Below are 27483 nucleotides of genomic sequence, written 5' to 3'. Positions count from 1 at the left end.
TACTGATACTTAGCATCAATTCTAAGACAAAGTAGGGGTTTTAAAAAATTCCTTCTCTGCATAATGAGTACCAAAGTACCATACACTTACAAATGGCCCCCAGGCCATGAAATATTTTTATTCATCTTTTTCAAACAGGTGTGAGAAACCATCTTATAAACATTGTATTTAGTTATAGAACCAAAAGTAGTTTACACTGGCCTGAAAAATGTAGAAAATGGAAAAAATCTTGGATTTACAGTCTAACTATAGGTTTGAATCTCTGTTCTCCTACTTAGTTACATGGATAAGTCATTTAACTTGTCCAAGTCTGTTTCCTTACCTGTAAAAGAAGGGATTGGACTAGATGATTTCAAAGGTCCCTTCCTACCTAAAATCTAAATTCCTATGATCCTATAAAGAAATAAGCTAGAGGACTCTAAATGAACACTCTAATGCAAATACCAACAACACAGAAATGGGTTCGAATCAAGAACACATGTAATACCCAGTGGAATCATGCGTCAGCTATGGGAGAGGTGGTGGGAGGGGGCGGGGGAGGAAAAGAAAATGATCTTTGTTTCCAATGAATAATGTTTGGAAATGACCAAATAAAATGTTAAAAAAAAAAGAAAGAAATAAGCTAGAGGTAGTAAAGAACAACAAGAACAGAAGAACTAATTTTACAAAGATAATTCAATAGATTCCCCCAAAAAATTTAATGTCAAATGATTAAGAAAAGGCTAATATAGGCTAATAGACAAAGGTGACTGTGGCTTACCCTTTTTATATAAATATGGGTAAGTATAAGTGAGAAAAAATTTTCCATTGTCTGTCATGAAATAGTTTTCTTTCTTTGATTCTAGGCCCATCAATAAACTGTGGAATGAAAATATTGAGCTTCTAATGTTTTGCCCTTTAAAAAAAATCATACTTCATTAGCATTTTGCCTTTCAGTTCATCTACTACCAATTTCTTCTTTTTAGGGGGAAAAGAGGGTAAATTCTATTATGTAAAAATTCTGTGCTTCAATTTGGAAATTTATATTTTTAGCTGTCTTTTTGGAACATGTGTTCTTAATTTTTTAAATTGTTGTAAGTCATATGTAGAAGAATATATTCTTGCTTTATGGTTTCAAATAATCCCCAAACTATTGCTTAAACACATTCCACAGATTTAGAGACAAATACAGTAGAGTAGAAGAGCTTTTGAGGCAGTAATATGCATTTAAAAATTGCAAATTAAGTGTTGCTACAGAGTATTTTAAATACTTCCAATTTTAAAGATCCAAATAATGGGCAACAGTGGTTTGTTTTTGTTTTGTTTTTTGGGAAATACGAAAAATGGCATATTGAGTCAAGGAATTAAAATATGAACCATAAACATAGGAGATAAAAGCATGATAAAAGAAAAATATTATTTTAAAATCAGATAAAACTACCAATGGACAGCTAATTGGCACAGTGAATAGAGTGCTAGGTCTAGAGTCAGGAAGATTCATTTTCCTGAGTTCAAATCTGGCCTCAACTATATGACCCTGGACAAGTCACTTAACTCTGTTGGCCTCAGTTTCCTCATCTGTAAAATCTGTAAGAAGGAAATGGCAAACCACACAAGTATCTCTGATAAGAAGAGTCAGAAGGGTCACAAAGAGTCAGACACAACTGAAAAATTAATTAACAAAAAATATATATCTTTGAACAATTCAAGAAACATAGTTTGATAAAATAGTAATTCTAGCTATTTGGAACATCATTGAATGCATTTCAAAATATAAATTCTCATTCTAAAGAGAAAATTACTCCAAAACTAAAAAATCAAGAAATGAATTAAAAAATTAGAAAGGTCATGGTTCCTGGCAGGTAGTAAGCATTTAATAAAAAGCTTGAGGAACAGTCATATAATTGATTTTTTAAAAAACACATCAGAATTTACATAACCAAATGAATATTGTTTCAAAACAATGACTCATATTTGCAAAATGCTTTAAGTTATTTTTTAAAACCTTACCTCAAATCAATCCAGAAGGTGAGAAATACAACAAGCACTATTGCCATTTTTACAATGAGGAAATTGAAGGTCAGAGGGGTTTAATGACTTTTATACAGAGTCAAAAAGTGTGTGTCAGGGTTCAGAGAGTCACCTTGAGTAGCTTTACATTTATTCTCATGATGCTATCAAGGAATGAAATATTTCTGAAACTTCTTTTTTGAGAGACATGTTTATTTGAATGCATAAATTCTGATATATTTTGGGAAGAGGGGGTTATAGCTTCACTATTCAACAGACACCTACATAATTATCACCGTATCAGTTTTGTGAAGTCATTCATCATAAGGATAAGTGACATATCAGCCTCTTCCATGGGCTGGATTTTTTTTTTAACGAAATTTGGGATCTAGTACCAAACTATAACTTCTCATCCCCTTCACACTCCCTTATTTTTCTGTCAGATGTTATGCCCTTGGGTTATGTTCAGTTGATTATCAATTTAACTTATTTCATTTTGATAAGAGAAAATAAAACCCCTTTTGATGTTAATATGATAGCAAATTACGGCAATATGATAAGAAATTTTACTTGTAAGATTCATGTTTCCCCCCCTAGAAATTAATTAGATGCATTTCTATGATCTGACAAATTCCCCCCAAAGCAGAATGTTTTCATCTCATCTAATATTCATTACCTTTAATAGAGGTGCCTCATCTGCAAATGCCTCATATGAAAACTCAAAAATGAAGAATAAAGAGAACATAATTGGGTGATCTGAGAGGTAAGCTAATCTTTACATTTTTCCAGGCAGCAAGAGAAATAGTGACCATAGTGCCAAAGATTCTCTTGATCTTTTTTGAAGATGCTGACCCACATTGATTAGTTGGGCTACTTTCTGCACTAGACTTATAACGTTAGGAGATCTCCTGGTACAATGAAAACCTCAGATGGGTTGGGCCTTATGCTGAGCTCACATTAGCCCTAGGAAATTAACTAAGCATGACAAATCAGTCATAATTCCTATATAAAGTATCTTAGTTTGAAAAGGTTTTTAGATGACATTTGCAAAAGGTTCCTATCCAATCATGTGCTTTCTCAAACAACACATAACATATTATGATTTACCATAAGAGGTCCATATTTTTTACATTAAAAGAAAATCTTATACATAAGAAAACTGGAAGGTCACTGATGTAGACTGATCCTAAAATAAAGCATGCATGCCTCTCCCTCTTCATTATTCCTAATTGATAAATAAGTCTCTTTTTTAAAAACTTCTAATGATATAAGGAACTCACTCACTTCCAAAGTAGCCCATTTCCACTATGGGCCAACTCTTAAAGTGTCAAGGATTCCTTCTTGAAAGTAATATGGAAATAAACAATATAAGTTAGAAAACTTGTATTATAAACTTTTGCCTAATAATTCCATTGTTGGGTATTTCCCAATTCCCTGACTTATAATTTACATTTGAATTAGAGAGGTTTTTTTTAAAGATAGATTTTGCCCAAAAATTTTCTTAGCGTTTTATGTAATGAGGAAAAAAGTGGAAACTAAATTTGGAACCTAAATTTCTAAAGATAAGAGAATAGTTAAATAAACTGTGATTCATCAATGTAATGAAAGATATAAAAACATTAGACCAACATAAATGAAGAATACAGAAGAATTAGGAAAGACCTCTATTAAACACAATTTAAAAAGCAGACCTCAAAGGAGAAAATACAAACAAACTACAAACAAGAAAGAGGAAAAAATGTAATAATGAATGGATAAAGAATACCAATGGGGGCTTATGGGGGAATGAAGGAAAAATCATGATGCTTTATGCACTGAAATTAATTAAAATATAAAGAGTTACTAAGAGCAGTTAGTTGGTTGTTCTATTCACTATTGTTTTCAATAAAACTTTTAAAAGTAACATACGTATAAAGTTCTTGGGGTTTTTGCTAAATCAAAATTACTTAGTTCTGCCTTTTGGGGTCAAGCAGATAAAGTCCAATATCTTTCTTGCTTAAAAATACAATTATCTTTTTACCCAGCAATTATGAGGCATGTAAAAGAAAAAACAAAGGCCCCACATAAACAAAAATATTTGTAGCCATACTCTTTGCAATAGAAGAGAACTTTAAGGGAGTTGATTCCCAAATCCAGGAATCCACCTGATAGAATATTATCATGCCACATAGAAATTGGATATAGCTAGTATAAACAGTAAACTGGAAACTAATTCCAGTGTGGACAGAAGCTTTCACTGCTGTAACCAACAATGACTTCAGAAGCCCTGATGGAAAATAGAGAGGGGCCACCAGTGGGCATAAATTCAACCACATTTGGTTGATACCCTGACTTGTTCTATTTGACTTTACTTATTAGAGATGATTTTGGAGAGTGGGGGTGGGACAAAGACACAAGAACAGTAATAAGGAGCACATGTTAAAAAAAAAAAGGAAAAATAATCAGTAAAACATCTATAAAGAAAAAAGGGCCATGGAAAAACAAATTTGTACTGATACTTATTTCCAAAAGATAATAAAATGTTTCAAGACTTGTTGCAGATAGCTACTCTCAGCATTGATTTATTCAAATGCTTTTAATGCCAGAAAATCTGGTGAGGATTTAAGATGTTGACAGACAACTGGTCAAAGTGTCCAAGCTTTCTGTCTAAGTAAGCACACCATGCAAAAAATGTTCATTTAAATGTCAAGTTTGTTGAGTCAATTCCATGTCTAATAAAACATGGTCAGAGAGTGTGTATCAGGCACAAGAGACTAATAAGCAAGTGCCAGACCAACTAGTGCTGCCAGCTATCAGACCCTGAGACTTGTTGCCAACTATAACTTTCTAAATAATAACAACAACAATAATAATACTATGGAGGGGGTACAACAGAGTTTTATTAGTTACCTTCTTCCACTTTTCCCCTTACATAAACCTTATCTAGTTTCTTGGGTATGATTTTACAAACTACTTTTAAACCATCAATGGACATAAGGAAAAATTACATTTTTCATTTTATTTTATTTGGCCAAGAAGAAAAATATTTTAAGGTAGACATTTATATTTTTCTAAGAACTTGAAAAACTTCAAAAAATTATATTTTGATGTTTTCAGAATTAATAATACAAATAAAGCAAATTATTTATATAATAATATTCATATCATCACATTATAATTCACATAATAAACCTATAGCTTCTGAGAGGTTAAATGTTATACAATACACTTTCTCTTTCATATCTTGGAAAAAGTAGTCTATAGGTTTGAAGTGTTGTGTATACTATTGCCCTGAGTTGGTGCATTGGTAAGTTTTTCTGAATTTCATTTTTAATCTTTCTTTTTTATTCTTTGATATAAGGGAGAACTCTCTGGGTAGGGAAAGAAAAAGATATCAACAAATTTTTAAAAGAAAAAATTTTATATACAATTTTAATAGAAAAAAATGTTATATAATACAGTGATTTTTAAAAAACAGTGGTCATTTTCCTCATCTCTAAAAATGAAGAGGCTTGACCTTTGGATATAGCAATACCACTGCTAGGCACATATACCACAGGGAGTTCAAAAGAAAGAAGGAAAAATTGCAAAAACACATATGTACATGTACAATAATAGTAGCACTTTTTGTAGTAGCAAAACCCCCCCCCAAAAAAAACAAAACAAAGGAATGTATATGCTCCTCACCCAGGAAATGACTGAAGAAATTGTGGTATATGAATGTAATTCATATATTATTATACCATTATACCATTAGAAATGACAAATATGAAGAATCTGGAGAAACTAGGGAAGATCTGTATGAACTATAAAAGAACAAAGTAAGAAGACCTAGAACAATTTACATGATGACCATGATAATGTAAAGAAAAACAACATGAAAATTCTTATGACTCTTAAGTACTACTGAATAAGGGCTTCTGCAAAACTGTTGGAGGAGCATGCCTCTCATCTCTGTGCAGAAAGGTGGTAAACTAAAGGTGAGAAATGGGCTATATGTATTCAGACACATGTAATGTGATTTGTTTGCTTGACTGTACTTAATTATTACAAAAAAGTGTTCTTTCAGTATTAGAAGAGACATTAGGAAATGACTGATATAAAGAAAAAATAAAGAGCTTCATATTAAAAAGAAAAGACTTAGTAAAATCATCTCTAAGGTCTTTTTTCTAACTCCAAATTCTATCAGTATCAGATCTCATAATTTTGGTACACAGGCAAAAAACTTTACAGCATACTATAATTCTGAAATACAGGAGCAAAATGCTCAGTGGCTCTCAGAGATTACTGCAATTTCTATAAAGGAAGAAAGGAGTCATTGCTTCCTTGTTCTTGTAGGTTCTCACCTTAAAAAAAATCTACTTGGTGGCTATGGTCCTTCCTCTCAGGTAGGCTATAGAGGACTCACTGTGAACACCATCATCAACAATATCTATTCATTCCTAAAGGGAAAACAAACTCTCTCTCTCTCTCTCTCTCTCTCTCTCTCTCTCTCTCTCTCTCTCTCTCTATATATATATATATATATATATATATATATATATATATATATATATATGTATATATATATCTATTGGAAACAAGGTACTTGGCTCAAGGTACATGCTCAAAAGGCTCAGAAGAGAGAAGAATGAAAAAATCTAAATATATTTTATATTTCAAAGGAAAATGGAATCTTGATTCTCCTCCCCTGCAATCTTCAGATTGACAATAGAAGATAAAAGTATGTTTATATACTTCATGGAAAAATGTTAATTTTATTAAAAACAAAGTTACAAGTAATACATTTTAATGTTCCTACACTAATTAAAAGTGTCTTGGATATGAAAAGAGTATGCTTTAAGAATGTTGCATTTATCACAGATTTCCTCAAAGTGTATTGTCTCCTATCTTTCCCCACCAAACTAGAGTTGCATATATTTCCCCATGTCATCAATATTTCTGGAAATTTTACATTCCTAACTTAGAATTTTGATTTTTTTTACTCTATTTAACTTTTGAATTTATCAAGGCCATCAATAACATAAAGGTCTAAATACTTATTTCAATGGAAAATGATTTATATTATTCTCCATATTTTTCATATTCTCCATTTGAAGTCCAGGCCAGTATTTCTTTATCCTCCTTATTATAAGTAGCAAGGAAGAGACAGTAATGACTTAGAGATGCTACTAAGGTTCAGCCTAATGATATAGGATTCCTTCAAAAGAGAATGGAGCAATATGGCTCCAACAACTCTTATTTATACCCAGACTTCTTCTTGATTTCTCAACAGCTGTTGGCTAACCTTCTGCTCCTTAAGAAATCATGTTTTACAGATTAGCAGTTTGTCAGATAGTGATTTATGATGATGTGTTAGTGATACAAGAGCTCTGACTGTCATTCATTTAATCAGAAGACATTTTCCCACTTGAAACTTTAATAACAGGTTTCTGGACACAACATTACAAAACTAAGCAGCAAAATAGGTAACTATCCATATCCTTTAACCCAAGGATTCATGACTGTCAATAAACCCTACAAAAGTCAATAACAGAGAGTTCCCTTACATAATATACCAAAATACTCAAAGCAGCATTTTATATTAAGCAAAATCTAGAAAACAAAGTAATGTGCCAACCAATTGGTGAAGGACTGAACGATGATGGTATATGAATGCACTGATAATGCATCATAAAAAAATAGGTCAAACTTGAAGAAACTTAAAAGATCTCTACACTTATCTTCTTGATCCCTCTTCCACTGCCAAAAAAAAAAAAGCCCTACCTAATATACATATAGGATATATTTTGAAATATATGTAGTATATATTTTGAAATCTGACTTGTTCTCCAAGCAAGGTAGGAAACAAACAAGAAAAATTATTTACATATCATACACTTCTTCTCTTTACTTAATAAAATGGAGGCTCAGGACAGAAAGGGGCATCTTCCCTAGCACAACGTCTTGCACATAATACATACTTAATGTCTGTCACACTGCTGAATTGTATTGCTAGACATCACAACATTCTTTATTTGGAAATTACTAGTATTTGTTAAGACCACAGTAGAAATAATGGAAAATTTCTTAACATGAATAGCCCCAGTAATTACTCCTTTTCCATATTAAAAAGATGGAAACTTTCCTAATCATAATCAAATTACCTAATAGTCAAATTCTATAATATCTCTGAAACACATTTTTAATAATATAATTATATTTTAATAACCAGAAAATCTAATGATGCACTAATATTCTGTTAACCCCCTTATTTACAGGATATTTAAAGAATTTAATATAACTGTCTGCTATTAATCTAATTAACTGCTATACTATTAATCATTAAAGATTTATATCTTCACCACGTCATTCACCCTGAAATTCTGGCTATGTCAAAAAAATAAAGTGATACTATCACCAATTAAAGACAAAATCACTTAATTTCATAGGTAGATAGAACATCAGTATCCATCTAGTCCAATCTACAACTGAAAAGCAATCTTCCCATTACAACATACACAACAAACTGTAATTAAGACCTACAAACAAGTAAAAGCATATTACCTAATGAAGCATAATTCCACTCTTAGATAGTGCTAATTAATGATGGGGACATCTTTCCTAGCCTCCAAGTTAAATTTACCCCTTTGACACTTCTACCCTCCTACTTGTGCTGCCTCCAAAACCAAACAAACAAAACCAATCATATGCCTCTTGGACATGACAGCTCTTGCAGTGCTTGAAGCTCTCATGTCTTCCCAGAGTCTCCTGATTCATTCATTTATTCATTTGACAAGCATTTATTCAATGCCTGCTATGTGCTAAGCATTAGGTTAAGTATAGCTTAATAATCTCCCTAGTTTTTCATCTCATCTTCATTTCATATGACATGGACTCAAGGCCTTTCACCATCCTGGCTGCCCACCTCTAGATGCTCTCCAGCTTATCAATGCCTTTTCTAGACTGAGAGGGCCAGAAATGATCCTAATACTCTAGATGTAGAATGACATGGGCAACATCAGCAAGCTTATCATCTCCTTCAAACTCGGAGGCTGTGATTTTCTAAATGGTGCCTAAAACTGAATCAGCTGAGTCCTATTTAGCTTTCAGGAAAATTGTCTGAAAAATCATACCTCTACCATTTTATGCTTGGGAAGTTTCTTGGGTTTTTAAAAAACAAATGTTTAAGACTTTAAGTGTGTATCTACTAAATTTTATCTTCTATCAGCTCAATGTTCTAGCCCAGTGTTGGTGAACCTTGTAGAGATCACATGCCCAAACCTTCAAATTGCCTGTAAAGGCCAACCCCCTACCCCTGCATTAACCCAGACAGTGGAGGAAGGAAGTATTCACATTGGACTGCTGGGTAGAGGGGCAGGGAATGAAAAATGTTCTCAGGTGCTGTGGAGAGAGGAAATGAAGCAGCCCCTTCTGGCACAGAGAGGCACGTGTGCCACATCTTTGCCAACACAGTCCCAACCTGTCATGATTTTTCAAATTTGGCTGTCATTCCAGCTTCAGATACTAAGTATATGACTCTGAACAAGTCATTTAACCATTTATCTTAGTTTCTTTGTCTGTGAAATGAGCTGGGGAAGGAAATGGCAAATCACTGCTGTACCTTTACAAAAAAAAACCCAAATGTGGTCACAAAGAATTAGACATAACTGAAACAATAACAACACAGATCTCAAGGCCACTCCATAAAAAAGCTATCTGCAAGGTGAAACTGAATCATCAACAACTACTCCAAGTCCAATCATTTCAACCAGTTTTGAACCATTCTAATTACTGTATTGTGATTAAGCCACATATTTTCTATAAGAATATGGGATATTTTATCAAACGTGTCACTAAAAGACAGTTTAAAAGGTAGTTATACACTAACAACATCATTCCCCAATGTAACAGTTTGGCAACTCTGTCACAAAAGGAAATAAAGTTAGTATGAAATGACCTGTTTTTGATGAAGCCATGCTAGGATTTTGCAGTCCCTCTTTTTTTCTCTAGATGAGTCATAGGGACTAAAAGAGTTAGGATCAATAAATAATAATTCAAAGAAGAGGGATGTCTAGGTACATAAAACAAAGGGATAGATTAAGGACCCAAAAGCATTCTTTTCTTCCTGAAGTCACAAAAAGAGTCAAAGTAAGGAGCATAATTAAACCCAAAGCTTAAGCTATACTTCTCTGAGAATTTAGATTTAATTAAGGATATTGTCTTAAGCAAAAATAAGCAATGTCTCTCTATATATATACACACACACATGTGTGTATATATACAACATACAAAACACACACAATGACTAAATACTATTACTGCAGGTATTTAAAAAACAATAACAAGTAAACATCAAGACCAGAAAGAACAAATGTGTTGGAGAAAAAAAGGGAATATCTGTGACTACATATAAATCATAGTTTCTTTTTTGGCATATTAAATTACTAAATCATAACCAAACAACCAAAAATTCTAACTTCAATAATGTCTAGTATCTATAGAACACATTTAAGCAAGATTATAGCCTGAGTACCATAATTTACTCTGCTTTTAGTAGATGCCAAGATAACTGAAGCCCTCTATAATGACTATAACATTTCCCTGTGCCAGGCTTGTGATTTCTTTTTTCTGCCCAGATTGTCTATAATATATTCCAGTGGAAATGTCATTTTTGCTTCTGTCCCTTCAGATCTTTATCCAAATGCTCTCCACTCTTCTTCCCTTTCCTGGATTTTCTCACATGAGGAAAAATCTTAATAGACAATACTATACACTGTCCCCATAACTTTTATATATCCTTTAAAATAAGGTACACTTGTTGCTGGCCAGATTCCAATCATGAACATTAGCAAGTCTTGGTGATATCTATCAGTTCAAATTTGCTTCTTTTCATTAAGATCTCTAGTTCATCACATTTGCTGCCCTTACATGGGACAATTATAAAAATCTCCGAAGTCATAGGTTTTGTTTTTAGCGCTGTCTATTTAGTCTTTTGTGAATTTCTGGTCACTTCTTTCAAGTTTATAGCTATATTCAATAGTACCTAGCTAGGGGAATATAAATTAAGCAGTTTTTACAACATTTCTGTTTCTTTTCAGTTTAAAGCCCTTCTGATTAGATGTGTAGGATATATGAAAATATAATTTTACCAACTTTTGTTAGGTGTACTCCATCCATTCCTGTCTAGTAGATTGTTATTCCTAGATTGTCAAATGTGGTCCAAAAATCTAAATCTCATTCTCAAGCACTATTTAAAAAAAAAAAAACCAAAACAACTAGCTGTTTACTACTAAATCTGAATTTTCTCTACTGAAGCCCTTGTTATCAGAAATGATGAAAACATCAACTTTGTTCATAAGGTTTCTAATTTCTCATCCACTACTTCCTAATCCTTAACCATAGTTTATTTCTTCTGGAAGGATCATTTGTAACCATGTAAATTATCAAAAGTAGGTAATGATTATTAGATATGACAAATCCCGGGAAGTTCCCTGTCACAACCTGAATATAACTTCTGGATAAGTATCAGACCTCTCTACTGTTCTTATCAGGTAGAGAAATATTCATCTCAGTAATCATGGTAGTCACCCAGCATCCCCTACTTGTCTCTTTTTTTCCTCTGACTCTTTCTGGATAATCTCTTGTTTAACAGCATTTGTGGCTCCATTATCTACAAATTCCTGAAAGACAAGTACCTACTCCCTCCTCAAATAGTTTACTTCAATGCCTCAGTAGGTTCTTTTCCTTCCCATTCTTTTATAGCTTTCATTTTTCTATCCCCCCACCTCCACAAACTTCCTAACCCAGTTCAAGCTTCCCCTTTACCTCTTTAGCTTCTTTTTCTTCATGTTTGTAAACAATGAAAGAGTGTGTGTGTGACATTTTATTCTCCCTGATAATTTGGAGGGGAAGAGTTAAGCATTATTACTTTCTTTTATAGAAGGAAAATTAACCTGCATTAAATGTCAATTAACTAGTTAGAGTAGAAAGACAAACACAATTCTCCCTGTTTTCCATCTTATTTCTGAAAATGAGATCTTTAGGATAGATTACTATACTTAATTATCCTCAATAAGCCTCAGTTTCCTCATTTGTAAAATGGGAACAATAAGCTTTTATTGAACCAAGTCAGTGATTTGATGACTGCAAGACACGCCCACTGACAAACTTCTGCTATCAACCAGCACCTGCTTTACAACTTAGAAAGTTGGCCAGGGCCACTAAGAGTTAAATGACTCATACAGGGTCACTGAGCCAGCATGTACTAGAGGCCAGACACCCCTCGGTTTTCCTGACTCCAAGGCTGGCTTTCTATCCACTCTGCCATACTTTAGATAAAAATATATCACAAGGATGAAGAAAGTACTTGAATCTTGAAGTGCTTTAGATATTTATTGAATTGAACTTTGAACTAAATTTTATTTAATGCTTTTGGCTAACCAGAGAAAAGTTTCTCAGGGAAGAAATATTGAAGGTAAGGAATGACATAATCACAGAGAAACAGATTAATCCTCTTATCTGTACCATTTTAACAGTCAGAAGAGAAGTTTCATTAAGCAGAAAACATTTTAACAAAAATACTCTGAAAACAATAATTCTGACAGTTTTTTTCTTACTTCAACTAATTAAGCAAAGTTTATCTTTATTTGCATAGTAAGAAAAATTCCATCCCTGAAAGACAGCTTCATAGAAAAAAAGAGAAATGTATTATATAGATTTATCTCTAACTTTAGGCATAGAATTAAAAGTACCAGAAATATTAGACCAAAATGAAACCAGTTATTATTTGTTCTATCTTCACTCATGGACTAAATCTCAGTCTTATGTTATAAATATGGTTTCCAAGTTTCTGTTGAAGTAATATGACCTAAACAGGAATTCTTTTAACATAGCGATGAAGGATTTATCATTCAGAGGGATATGTTAAATCATTAAGAAGTTATTAAACTACCTGGTATTAGCATAACCCTATGCTAACATCAGCTTCCAAAATACCTATTGCTAAACAAATATAAAATGGTACTCACCAGCAAGTGTGTAGTCCATATCAAAACCAAAACACTTTATCTTTTCCATGGCTAAACTCCGGTTCACAAACACCCTATAAGAAGTAAAAAGAAATCTATGTCAATTAGCTTTGCAACTAAAATGTCTAAACTGTCATGGAGCTACTTCTGCAAATTCTTTTCCTTAAGTTCACACAATTAAGTTCCTTGATCTAAAATATCCAGATCTTGTACATACAATGAATAAAATACCATATAAAAATAAATGGGTAAGAGTTTGAGGAGGAACTTTAGGGGGCATGCCACCATAGTGCTATGATACTTCAGAAGGATATGGTTACTTTTTATCTCAAACTCCAAGCCTGTAACACTTGACTATTTCAGTGTTCCCTACTTTGTGAAAATGGCTTTGAAGACACAAGGAAAACTAACACATCATGAGGTAAATAATATAATACCATTGGACCTTAACCAAACTGCTTCACTTTCTGAGCCTGAGGTCTCTCACCTACAGAATGATGGGATTGAACTTTTTATAAGGAATTTCTTAATTTAATTTATTTTGTTAGAAGCAAAAGTTTTAGATCAGAAGAAGGTTTTAATTTGTACACTGTCTCTGTAAGAAGCAGATACAGACCGCTCTGATTCTGTCACTTTAAGAAGGAACAGGGAGATCTTGCTTTCAGTCCTTTAAGGGAAAATCTTAAACCAGTGAAGGCAGTCAGGGACTCCATTTTGCTCTGGTTTCTATTGGAGAGGAGTAGGAAGGTGCTGGTGGAGTTTCCTCTCTCTATCAGGAGAAACTGACAGTGAAGATTTCAGAGTTAGTTCATATAATACTGAGTTGGGAAGAAGTCAGTGACTGTGAGGTCTGTTCTTTTCAGAACAGATCAAGCCACTGGACTGTCTGCCATTTGGATTTGAGGGAAGAGGAGTCCTGAGCTGTTCAGGCTCACTCTATGTCAAAAGGACTTGGTGACAGTTGGCTTCTGTTAGCTTTTAGTTTTCAGATAATAGTTTGACCATTTGGAGTTGAGGGAATTGGAGTTTTGGGCTGTTCAGTTTGGTTCTCTGTCAAGAGGTATCTCTGAGAGTTGGCTTCTCGCAGCTTTGGATTTCAATTAAGGAGTTAATTATCAATTTAAGGTTCATCATTTAGCATAGCTTAGTTAGATAGAAAAATATGTTAAGATAGTTGAGAATAGTTTTAGGAGGCCTGCTTGCAGGCAAGAAGAAGCTGCAAAGAAAATAGTTAGATGGGGGGGGGGAGTTATTTAGATATTTTAGTTTAAGGTTAAGAGATTTCCTATTCTATTTTCCTAACTCCTGTCCTATCTCACCTCTACTATAAATAAATAAGAGTTGTATCAAACTGCTTCAGGACACTTACCAATGGCTTATTTAACCCCTTAACAACTATCTATAAAATGGGTTTAATGCAACAGCTTTAGCTTATCAATAACAGCTTTAGCTTATTAATAACAGCTTCAGTTTACCCATAGCAAACTAGAAGATGTTCCTTCTGGCTCAAAATCTATGATTTAGCTGCGCAAATATGTGAAACATTAATCACATTAGCCTTTATGGACAATCACTAAATCAAATACATAAAATGGAGACTAATAAACCAAGAGAACTATCATCTAGTGACTGGTTCCCCCTCCCATTCCTCTGAGTATGGACCATGTCTTAGCAAACAAAGTATCCCAGCAGAGAAATATGAACACAATAAATCCCTGAATTGAAGGACTGCATGGCAAGAGTGGAAGGTACAATGGATCTGGGTTCAAATCCTAGCTCTATTCATTATTAGTTGTGTAACTCTAAGTAATTCACTGAACCATCATTTCCCACCCTTAAAATGAAAAGGTAATCTCTAAGGTTTCTTCTAGTTCTAAACCTAGTAGTCAATTCATTTGCCTTAACAAAAAATCTTGTAATAGGTAAAGACACTATAACTCAAACCTGACTTATGTCTTTGTTTTAAAAAAAAATGTAAGGAAAAAAATCCACATAACTCATAAATATTATTCAAAAAAGTGCATGTATTCACAGAGGTGTATATACACATAATCTCATAATTATATGCCTAGTATTTTATACATGTGACAATATAGATGTGACTACATATGTGTAACACATTATCCCATATGAGTAGCATTCTTGTTTTGAATGTATGTTACACATACATGTATTGGCACACATGTATAGAAGTATAGTGCCCAGTAAGTCTCTCTATACAAAGTGTCTCAAAAGTCTAAGGGCAATTTAAGCTATCAAACCTAAAACTGCCTAGGACCTTTGGGACCCTCTTTATAAAAGATACTGTGTACCCCAAGCAAAGGTTGGTCTTTTAGCCTATTTTTTGTTTTGTTTTTTCATATTCTTTATCAGAAATGGGATAGAGGCTAGTTTAAAACACTAAAAAGATTTTCATTGTTTAGTGAGATGAACAATTTCTGAGTGGATACAGTAATTAGCTCATGTTAAACCTAGGAGATGCTAAAGAGGTTATTTTAGATGAAAAGTTGTGGGGGCATTTAGGTGGCAGAGTGGTCAGAAAGCCAGGCATGGAGGTCAGGAGGAGCTGGGTTCAAATCTGACCACATCCTAGCCATGTGACCCTGGGTAAGTCACTTAACCCCATTTACCTAGCCCTTGTCCTTCTGTCCTAGGATAGAAAATAAGAGTTTTTAAAAAAGAAGTTATGAGTTCAGTCACAATCAGTCAGACTCCAGTTAGGAAAATTTCTAACATTAAGGAAGAGTTTGGGTTCTCTGCCTTACTTTACATTTATATTTCTAGTTAACCTCTGGCCATTTTGTGGAAGAGGAAAAATTCACTTTACTAGAAATGAAACAGCAGGTTATATTACAGTGTCTGTGGATTAACAGGCCCTGGGAGAAGTTTGGGAAAGAGTTAACCTTTTCCTCAAGATTTCCCTCAGCCCAATTCTTCTATTCTGAAATGGTTATAGTGCCTAATGCTCCTCTGTCACAGCTCAGACCTACCTTTGCTCCTAAGAGATGTTCTAAAAAATTCAGACCCTTTAGATCTCTATCTGATATAGCTTCTTCCTCTTAAATAAATTCTTTAGGTTGTGACAAAGTCTCTCACACAATGGTTTTAAATAATTCAAGGGGGTAAACAGGCCCTATTCACACTGGGTTCTGATTGATATCAGATATCAATCAGTAAATGCTCTTACCTAACTTAACTACTTTTAAGTGGTGGGATAATCAAGAGATACCCACTCTCACAAATGTAGGACTCCAATCCTTCCTTTCCAGATCCATGATATCAGACAACTTTTCAGTTCATTTAACTCCATCCAGCATGCACTACCAATTAGTACTATTTCTTCTCAATCACACAAATCCTCCAAAACATGTCACAGGTGATATAATCACCCAATAAGGTAACAGATTCTCACTCTAGTAAGACACAGTGAATGGCAGGACTGAAGTTTGGAATTTTAAATATAGGCTAGGGAGCCAACGGGACCAAATTCTTAATCAGATACTAAACAGCTGATGTTCCTAAAATATTCAGGAATCAAAACTTAGAATAAGAGCCAGGAAAAAGCTGAAGATTTTCTTTCTTGTGTTATGGCCTGGCAAGAGGATCATGGAGCCACATAATTAACAGGTGTAAGATTTAAAATTAATATACACTACTCCAGGTATTATATTTTTATAAGATTTTATTAATAACTTGAAGTAGAGGAAAGCAAAACCATCAGTAAAGAGAAGTCCATCCAGACCGCGAAAAGCAGTAGGAGGGGAATCGGAGTTACCCACAACTTTATCGATATAGCTTAAGGACCTAACATGAGGACAAAAGAGAAAAGGGATGCTGGGAGATGAAGTCCAAGGGTACAAAATTCTATTTACAAACAAGTCAGCTTCAACTTTCCTCAGTGGTAATATGCAAGGTAGCCTCAGAAGGCATAACCAGGAGTAAAAGGAAAAAAATTAAGGAACTTCACTAATGCACATTCAGATAGCACTAAGGGTAAGAGAAGTCAATAGTAGACTCAATAGGGAAGTTTCTGATATTAACTTATAGAAAGAATTTAATGCAAGCAAATTGTATAAATATATGCATTTTGGGGCAGCTGGGTGGTTCAGTGGATTGAGAGCCAGGCTTAGAGATGAGAGGTCCTGGGTTAAAATCTGACCTCAGACACTTCCTAGCTGTGTGACCCTGGGCAAGTCACTTAATCCCCATTTCCTAGCCCTTACCACTCTTCTGCCTTAGAACCAATACACAGTATTGATTCTAAGACAGAAGGTATGGGTTTTAAATAAATAAATATATACATTTCAAGTCACTATGTAATTTATTAACTCTTCTAATGGTGAACATAACAAACGTTTCAGGAGTTATGAAAACTTTATTTTCTCTAAAGTGGACATCATTCTATCTAAAGTCATTGGCAAGTATTATTTGTAATAGAGAAAAGCTAGAAGACTTACCAATAAGATCTGGCATGAAACAAAAATTGTCCATTATCACCTACATTATTTAACATATAGTATAAATGCCAGCAAAAGCAATAGCAGAAGAAAAAGAAACTGAATGAATCAGAATGGGAAAAGAGGTAATAAAAACTATCTATTTGAAAATGATATGATATATGTGGAAAATCCTAGCAATTCAACTAAAAAGTTAGTTGAAACAATCAATAGTTTTAGCAAAGTAGTAGGATATAAAATAAACCCACATAAATCAGCAGCATTTTATATATTTCTAACAAAGTCCTGCAAGAAGAGATAAAAAAAGATACTCAGATTTAAAATAATCACAGATAGAATCAAATACCTGGGAACATGCCAAAACAAACCCAGGAACTATATGAATATAATTATAAAATGCTGACACAAATAAATTCAGATCTCAATAACTGAGAAATAGTCACTGTTCATGGATAGGCAGAACTAATATAATTAAAGTGACAATCCTACCTGAACTAATCTACTTATCCAATGTCATCCCAATTAAATTAACAAAAAATTATTTTATTGAGTTGGAAAAAATAATACAAATTCATTTAGAAGAAGAAAGATCAAGAATATCAAAAGAATTAGTGAAAAAATGTAAAGAAAGGAGTTCTAGCAGTACCAAATTTTAAATTGTATTATAAAGCAGAAATTATCAAAACTATTAATACTAAAAAATAGGAAGGTGCATCAGTGGAATGGAATATTCATACCACAATTAGCAGTATAAGATTATAGTTACCTTATATTTCACAAACGCATACATATAGGTTTTTGCAATAAGAAATCACTATTTGGTAAAAATTGTTGGACAAATGGAAAGTAATTTGGCATAAACCTTGTACAGAGCAATATCTTATACCATTCACCAAGATAAGATCAAAATGTTTACATGATATAGACATAAAAGGAGATATAAATAAGTTAGAAGAACAAGCAACATATTACCGATCAGATTTATGGAAAGAAGAATTTATAAGTTGACAAGAGTTGGAGAACTCTGTGTAATGTAAAATGCATAATTTTTTTTAAACCCTTACCTTCATTCTTGGAGTCAACACTGTGTATTGGCTCTAAGGCAACAGGGGTCAAGTGACTTGCCCAGGGTCACACAGCTGGGAAGTGTCTTGAGGCCAGATATAAACCTAGGACCTCCCATCTCTAGGCCTGAATCTCAATCCACTGAGCTACCCAGCTGCCCCCTAAAATGGATAATTTTGAGTATATTGCAAATAGGACAAATGTTGCCAAGATTAGAAGTGAAGCAGAAAATTAAAAAAAAAAAACTAACAGCCTCTCAGAGATCTTATATCTAAATATATAGATTGCAAAATTTATAAGAATAAGAGTCATCCCCCAACTGATAAATGGTCAAAATAAATGGTCGTCAAATGAAGACATCAAAGTTATATATAAGCATATGAAAAATGCTCAAAATCACTACTGATTAGAGAAATGTAAACCAAAGCAATTCTGAGATATCATCTCACACCCATCAGATTGGCTAAAATAACAAAAGGGCAAAAAGACAAAAAAAATTTTTAAGTGATATACAAATCCCAACTGCAATTCAAGCCATTCTCCAATTCAAATTCTGGCCTGAAATCATTAACTACTTGCAGTACCTGTTTGAAATAAATGTGTGGTTGGACCAATTTTTTTTAAGTGCACATCATTGCTACATATCTACTAACTTTCACATGATTTTCATCTTTATCTTACTACTGCATGTTTTATAATACTCTTGCTCTTGTTCTACTCTCTGAGGTTGTTAAGATAATAGTAATTTTTTTTTCACTTTATTTTGTTTGGGGGTAGTTATATACTAGTAAGTCATTGAGTTGTTAAAAAAATAAAAAGTACCAATAAACCTTTTTCAAAATACAAGGGTAGGGGGCAGGTAAGGTGGCTTTATAGATTGAGTGCCAAACCTAGAGAGAGGAGGTTCTGGATTCAAATCCAACTACAGGAACTTCCTGGTTGTGTGACCCTTAGCAAGGCACTCAATCCCATTGTCTAGTCCTTGCTGCTCTTTTGCTGAAAGTAGTATTATTTTAATATGAAGATAAGAATTTTTTAAAAATCCAAGGATAGCTAATAGGTGTTGAGGCTTTTGAGAGGATCTTTGAGTTCAGAAATAAAGTCATATTTTCTTGTGAAGGTCTAGAAGCAAATGTCCAATACCATCTTCGTTTTCATTTATAAGAACCTTCGCTGACAGAACTTTTGAGAATGAAATTTTTTTTTATTTTAATTTCTAAGAAACAGAAAAAATTTGAATCCACTGTTACTTCTTTAAATCTCCCTGCCAAAGTAGAGGTGGTATGAAGAAGAGAATCAAACCCTCTTCAGGGAATATGTCTAAAGATATAATGAAAAAGAAATTTAATAGCATTAGTCTAGTAAATAGCAAAAAACAGAGTAATTCCATAAACTAAGACTCAAAAAAGATAACAAATATAAAAATACCAAAAGCATATATGTGTCAGGCAAGAAGGGGAAACTGTGACCCAAAAGTCTCTCTTCTATTCAGACCTAGAATACAAATTTTGGTAAGACTAAATATTTCTTGGTCTCAAGTAATGCACAAGAGAATGGTAAACACTATACTATAATGTAAATATGGTCATGGTAGAACACTAAAGATTGGTTTGTTGTTCTATAATGCCTTGACAACAAAAAGGAATAGATCTATTTGAAAAAGTCAAAGGTTTCTTTAGACCTCAGACATGGGACCAAAGGTGACTATTATTGATGCCAAGCCCATTTATGCCACTTCAGTAATTGCTAAAACTTCCATGTAGTATGTTAAGCACCACTACTTTTAGAAAAATATTCCTTAACTTAAAAAAAAAAACCCAGCTTTTGTCTTAGGGTACATTCTAATCTCACTAATATTTTCAACTGTAAAGCACAACATTGAAGGTTTAGGAATTCACAGGATAAGCAACTAACCATTTTAAAAGGGTCATTGTAATACCTATGAGAGATGCACAAACACCATAAAACTTTGTACGGCCATACCAGGGTATGAATTCAAAATTGAACAGCTTGTTTGACTGTTATAATTTTAGTAACATATCTCTATGCAGTTTAAGGAGAATTACAGGAGACTGTAAGTAAAAAAAATATATCTATTCATTATAAAAACGAGATTGTAGACAATCTGTTTATAAAACAGAGGTTCTAAATATTTTCTTCTTGAAATATCAGCATGCCATTTACTAAATGTGAAACTAAAGAATCAAACTCCTAATGGTACTTACGATTAAAATGGTATTTCAAATAATATTACCTCATCTGTCACTGGTTGTCTTCTTGCAAAGTCGTCTGTGTTTCATCTAGTTCTAGAAGTCACATTACAAAATTCTTTAAAAATTTTCTCTATAATACATAATTTTTTGTTGCTTTGTTCTAACTTCAGAAGACTGGTCTGAATCGGGGGCCTCTATCTTCTGAGAGTTAGAGAAAACACTTCTGTGGCAAATTTAACTTGTCATTGGATATCACTGTTGCTCCACATAAATCCATTTGGAATAGAATATCTTTGGCAATGATGTACTTTTACCCTTAGCCCCTCCCATTGCCCCAGGAGTCACAATTTCCTGGCAAAGAGCCCAAAAACAGTAATTACAACAACACATGAAAATAAGAGTATCTGCAGTAGAAGATCTTCCTGGTCTTTTATTGTGACTGAAGGAGCTGTGCAATTATAAATTCATAAATGATGATAAACTTAAAAGAAAAACTGACTATACATTCTTACACTGGGAGGTTATACTGAGATCGACTATATTATTAATAAGTAAGTACTTGGAAATAGCATAATGTGCATTTAGATGAGAATTTCTGATTCAGAGGTATAACTATTCAGTTATAAAATGCCTTAAAAGAGCATGAGAATCAGATGAAAATTAAAGATTTGCTGCCTTCATTTTAGAGATTAAGCTAACAAATTTGTTATAAACAAGACTATTTTATTTTAAGGAAACAATTATTTAAAAATAAGAGGCCTATGACATTTTTTTAAAAATTCTTTAAAATACTGTCGTAAGGAACAGGAAGAATTTATTTAGGATGTTAAACTCAAAAATTTTCAGTAGCGTAAGGATAAAGCATTCAGCTTTGACTTTTATTTGTCTTAGTATACCATTCTTATAAAAATTTCTTTTACAATTTTCTCAAGGGGACATACTCAAGAGAAATGAATCTTGTTTATCTGAGCAGCCCAAGAGAACGGAAGCTATACTCAGATGTTGCAGTAGTCTCAAATATAAGAGCCAAAACAACCTGTAACATATCATCATTAATATAGAAGAAAATCTGAAAATAGTACTATTAATTCATCTCATTCAAAATGAATTCTAAGCAGTTAAGAAACTGTGAATATCAGTAATATATTATTTTCTACTCAGGCGAGAATGTGGAATAAAAGAAGCATTTTTGGATGAAACCTAAAAGTGAATCCATTTAATCTGTTATTGATAATAATATTGAATAATCTCTACAATTTATCCCAATCTTGAGACATATTTTATTCAGTCACATGAAATTCTTTTAAGAGAGAGACACTGTTATTTTCCAAAAGTTAAACAACAGAAGAATGGGCAGGGAAACTAAATGATAAATGAGAGGAGAAACCAGAGACAAAACTCATACTTGTAGGGATAAGTTCACTTCTCTAAAACCTACTGACCTTTCCTAGTATGTATAAATTTCTTCATTCCTTGCCTTCCCCCTACCCTCCTTCCTCTAAATTCTTGCTTCTATCATCTGTAAATATCTTTTCAAAACTAGGAGTCAGGATAAAGAAGTAGATTTCTAAAATGTAGCACCATCATCATGACTGAACCATACAAACTGTACTCTGTGTGACAGGAATTAGGGCATTAAATTTCATTATCTAAATCATAAATCTGCCAGGAAAACATGGTTAGCAACATTCCAAAGCATACCACCAAATACAAAATATAAACAAGAAACAAACAAAAAACACAAACCCCTAGAAATTCTAATTATGGTAAATAGTATATAGCTATTTTACCCCTTTTCTGAAATATGGAACCTCAAGTAATATACTATTTGGCAATTCTGAAGGACTAGTCGAGACATATTTCAGAAAAAAATTTTAGATGATGCGACCAGTTCCACGGATTGAAGTACCCATATTTCTTCAACATTTCCCACTAGAGTACTAACTCAAAGTCACTGTCTAGTCATGATTTATGAAATTTAGTTATTTAACATCACAAAGTTAGAATAGCTTCTAGGAAGCACTATTTTTACTAATTCAACTCTAAATAATTGAAGTTGCCTATTAATATAAAGAAAAGATATCAAAGGTGTCAACTGGTACTATCTGTGCCATAATAAAAGATCTTAGATGTGAAAGCCGTACAGAAATAAGAGACAAAAATTCCTTTCATTTCAGCACATAAAATGATCCAATAACTCTCTTTTTAAAAGGCAATGGAGGGAGAAGAGAAGCTAGGTGGTTTAGTGAACTGAGAACCAGATCTAGAGTTGACAAAATCTGGGTTCAAATTTAGGCTCTGACAAATCTTGCTATGTGACCCTGGGCAAAGTCACTTAATTTCAATTGCCTAATCCTTACCATTCTTCTGCCTTGGAACCAACACTTTTATCAATTCTAAGACAAAAGGGTTAAAAAACAAAACAATACAAAAGTGGTCAAAAAACAATCCTTGCAATTCAAACATACAATTGAAGAAAACACATTACTAAATTAAAATCTAAGAACTTTAAAGCAAAATCTAATGCCTCTAACTCATTATATCACCCTTTTAATTATTTCTTACTTATTGGATGTTTCTAATATATTGTTTTTTCACTTCAAAAACAAGAAGTCCTGTCTTCTAAGCATCTAAAGATAATGACCTAAGAATTCTTGGAGTAAATAATGCTATGTAATCAGAAATAGATTCAGTATGAAAACTGCTAAAACTGCAGTTAAAGGTACAGCCTTGTTAGTTTTCAACATACATTATTTTCAAAATTAATTCCCCTTGATAAGTCTGCCTTTCATCAGGCAAAAATTGAACATTTTCTGTGAATTCTGACTGCAGCTCAGTGAGTATATTTACTTGTTCCTAAACTTACATCACAGATACAAAGCCAAAAAAGCAATATGTATAATAGTAATTGCTTTGTTATAGTTTTTGCAACAAGGATTCAATGGATTTACATTCAGCATTAAGGAAGCAAAAAACAATAGTAGAAGACAATATCAGTAATAAAGAACTTCAAAATGATGCCTAATTCATTCTATAAAGGAGGCCTAAAAATATTAAATCTAAATCCATTTAATTTTCAAACACCTCAAAGAAGTACAAAGTTTAAGATTACAAGAATTGCTCCTGCCAAATCATAAATATTTTTGCTACATGAAGAGTTTGAGAGTGTTTTGTCCAAAATAATGAAGGTAACGTGTCTGATAATAAAAACATCAAAATATATTATATCTTGAGGGCAAAAATTAATGGAAAAATACTAGGAGATGGCAAATTATATTTTAGTTTCATTTATGTTGTTCACTGAGAGCAGAAGCAGTGAATATTTAAGAAGGCTTGGAAGCATAAGGGGAAAAGTTATAAAATAACAAAAAAAAACACAGAAATGTTTCCTACTTCAAAAAAGGGAATCTGAACTTCTTTTATAAAGGATTTCCAATCTGCCCGGTGGGAATAAAAAATATATATGCTCTCCTATAGTCAACCATTTTATTTTTTCCCCTCTAATAACAAATATTCTGTAACTATACTGAATTTAAAGTTTTTGAATACCCCTCTTTTCTCTGTTAAATTCACTGGCAAGCTTACCCTGCATGTTTCCAATAATTATGCAGGGTTCCTGGAGCAAAAGCAAATGTCTGCACTGTTTTTTAAAAAAGCAATCTCAATATATCCTTTTCTTCTTCTTTCTCCATCTTCCATACTTTCTTTCAAAATGATATCAGAAATATGGGCTATAGACAACATAAAAAACATTGTCAGCTTTAAGCTGAGATTTTCTTCCATCTTGGCCTCCCCCTACATTAACATTCTGACAGTACATCTAATTATCTAACTATTCAATAGATGACATGGGTACCATTTGGATGAATGAGGAATTGGAAGGAAAAGAGAAAAATAAACTCACCCGTCTTTGAACATCTTCAATTATTTACTTCCCCTGGATGAGAATACTAGATCAACAAACTACACTGAACTCCTTGCGAACCGTTGTTCACTTGTTAATGCAGAGAATTTGGTCCCTGAGCGTCCCCAACAAATTCTGGCATGAAGCCGAACCCTAACTGGGCAGTGACTGGGTGACCAACAACCTCAGTTGTAAATGCTTGAAAACTCAGCAACAATAAAAAGGAATGGAAGAAGACAGATAATCAACATTCAGAACTAACCCTAAATTAAACTGCCAGTTTCTATAAAAGAATCCAAACTGGCAAACACAATAAAAAAAGGCAAATTTTTCCCCCAACAAGAACCTCAAATAATAATCAAACAATGTCAGTTTTGTAGGCAATTGGCTCTATCCCAACCCAAATCATTTTTTCATTAGCTGGCTCTGAAAAGAAATAGATGTAGCAAATACTTATTGCTTAGCTTCATTTATTATTTCCTCATAAGAGGAAAATGAATGTATTGTATGATGGCAAGGACAAGGGGAAAGTATCACATATGCTGAAGGAAGATGTTATTTTCTTTATTAATTTCACATACTACGTTTAAAGAAAACATCTGGGTTATAAATATATATTTCATTGGCAAAGGCAGTTAAGCTAGCTTGATTTATTGACATTAAACTTATAGAAAGGGCAGCTAGGTGGCACACTGCATAGCGCACTGGGCTTGGAATGAGGAAGACTCATCTTCCTGAGTTCAAATCTGACCTCAGATACTTACTAGCTGTCTGACCCTGGGAAAGTCATTTAACTCTGTTTGCTTCAGTTCCTCCATTTTAAAATGCACTGGAGAAAGAAATGGCAAATCATTCCAGTATCTTTGCCAAGAAAACCCTAAATAGGGACACAAAGTATTGGGCATTACTTTTAACAACTTAATACAGCATAAACTTACACAACTAGTTGTTGCTGTTCAGTCATTTCAGTCATGTCCTAAGCTTTGTGACCTAATTTGGGGTTTTCTTGGCAAAGATACCAGAGTCGTTTGCTGTTTCCTTCTTCAGCTCATTTTTCAGAAGAAGAACTGAGGCAAACAGGGTTAAGTGATTTGCCCAGGAAGTCACACAGCTAATAAAGATCTAAAGTCAGATTTAAACTCAGGAAGATGCATCTTCCTAGTTTTAGGACCAGCACTCTTATTCACTGTACCACCTCACTACCCCTTACACAACTAGATTCATTCCTAAAACTCCCAATATGGTGAAGAAAATTTGAAATATTTATTCCAAATCTCAAAGGCTTTCTATACTTTTTAAGAAAGCGTTTTCTGTTTTGATGACATGAAATTGAAAAGATTTTGCACAAATAAAACCATCCTACCAAGAAAAAGTAATTGGGAAATAATTTCTTTATCAAATATTTAATAAAGTTCTGATATCCAAGGTATAGGAGAAACTAACAAAAATATATGACCAAGAGCCATTCTCCAATTGATAAGACATGAAGAAAAGAAAAATTGAAAACTATTAACCATATGAAAGACTATACCAAGCCACTAACAAAGAGAGAATCACAAATCAAAACACCTCACACAGCAAGCTGGCAAAGATAGTCAACAATAGATAGAAATGAGTCAGTGATGGACTGACTACAGAAAGAGAGGTATACACCATGGGTGAATAGTGAATTGGACTAACCATTTGGGAAAGAAATGTGAAATTATTCTTAAGAAATCATGAAAAAGTCTGTTGATCCTTTGATCTAGATATTCCTTTGTTAGGCATATACATAAGAGAGAGAAAAGCCCTATATACATATAAACAAATTCACAACAGCACTTTTTGAAGTATCAAAGAGCCAAAAACAAAGTATAATAGCTGCCCAAGTATCAAAGAGCCAAAAACAAAGTATAATAGCTGCCCATCAATTGGGGAACAGCTAAACAAATTGTGGTTCATTACTGTCATAGAAGTAATGTCATAAGAAATAATAAATATGAAGAATTGAGAGAAGTATAGGGAAGTTGCTTTACACAAAATTATACAGAATAAAGTAAGCAGATTGACTGACAATATATATCATGACTATAACAAATGTAATGAACAACAACAACTGGATGTTGTGTAATTAAAATGGCCAAGCTTAGCCCAGGAGAAGCATTTTTAAAATGTATCTCTCCCTTCATTGCATAGATGAAGGAACTATCAGTTTGGAATACTGTCCCAAAAATTTCAGTGTGGTTTTAAGCTAATAAACTTTGGAAGCCTGGGAAACTGCACAAATGTCAGGCCACAGAACAAAGACTCCAGTTAAGTCACAGGGTACCAATTCTTTTCAAAAGTGAACAGCAATACCTTAGGCTACAGATTTAACAGAAGCTGGAAGTGATGGAGACTAAAACTAACCAGTGCCCAGCAACACTGGTGGAATGGAGTCTGGCAGGGACTGTGAGATCAGGGTCTAATATTACAAGATTCTATAAATTAAACTTTTGGTTTGGGGTAAAAGGTATAGGTATATCTAAAACAGAAAATTAACTAGTACTTTAGCAGTCTGAAAAGTTGAGTTCTGAAACACCTATCATACATCAATATGTGATTTATTCTCCTAGAAGAATGTGACTCAAGAGTTTCAAAGAAGCAAAAATGGCAAGAAAAAATGATTGACAAGACTTAGGAAATATGTTTAAATATTCCATAAGAAGCTATGTGGCTCAGTAAATTGAGAATCAGGCTAGGAGGTCCTGGGTTCAAATCTGATCTCAAGACATTTCCTAGAGGTGTGACCCTGGCAAAACACTTAGTCCCAATTGTCTAGCTCTTGCCACTCTTTTGTCTTAGAATTGATACTAAGACAGAAGGTAAGAGTTTATTTAAAAAAAAAT

General features: G+C 33.3%; 1 protein-coding gene across 6 annotated transcripts in view; it reads right to left on the bottom strand.

Annotated features, from left to right (window-relative positions):
• The window catches only part of NT5C2 (5'-nucleotidase, cytosolic II), a 120246-nt gene that overhangs the window by 47903 nt on the left and 44860 nt on the right, over positions 1-27483 (bottom strand). For 3 of the 6 annotated variants that reach the window (XM_001369063.4, XM_056804599.1, XM_056804618.1), the window contains one exon: positions 12978-13051. In XM_001369063.4, the coding sequence (XP_001369100.1) occupies positions 12978-13051 (74 nt within the window). Of the gene's footprint in view, positions 1-12977; positions 13073-20753; positions 20961-27483 lie in introns of those variants that run through there. The other 3 variants (XM_007479086.3, XM_007479087.2, XM_007479088.3) reach the window with 2 other exon arrangements.

The sequence above is a fragment of the Monodelphis domestica genome, chromosome 1 (assembly GCF_027887165.1).
Source record: "Monodelphis domestica isolate mMonDom1 chromosome 1, mMonDom1.pri, whole genome shotgun sequence".
In the NCBI taxonomy this organism is placed as follows: Eukaryota; Metazoa; Chordata; class Mammalia; order Didelphimorphia; family Didelphidae; genus Monodelphis; species Monodelphis domestica.
This window is presented reverse-complemented; position numbering and strand designations above follow the sequence as displayed.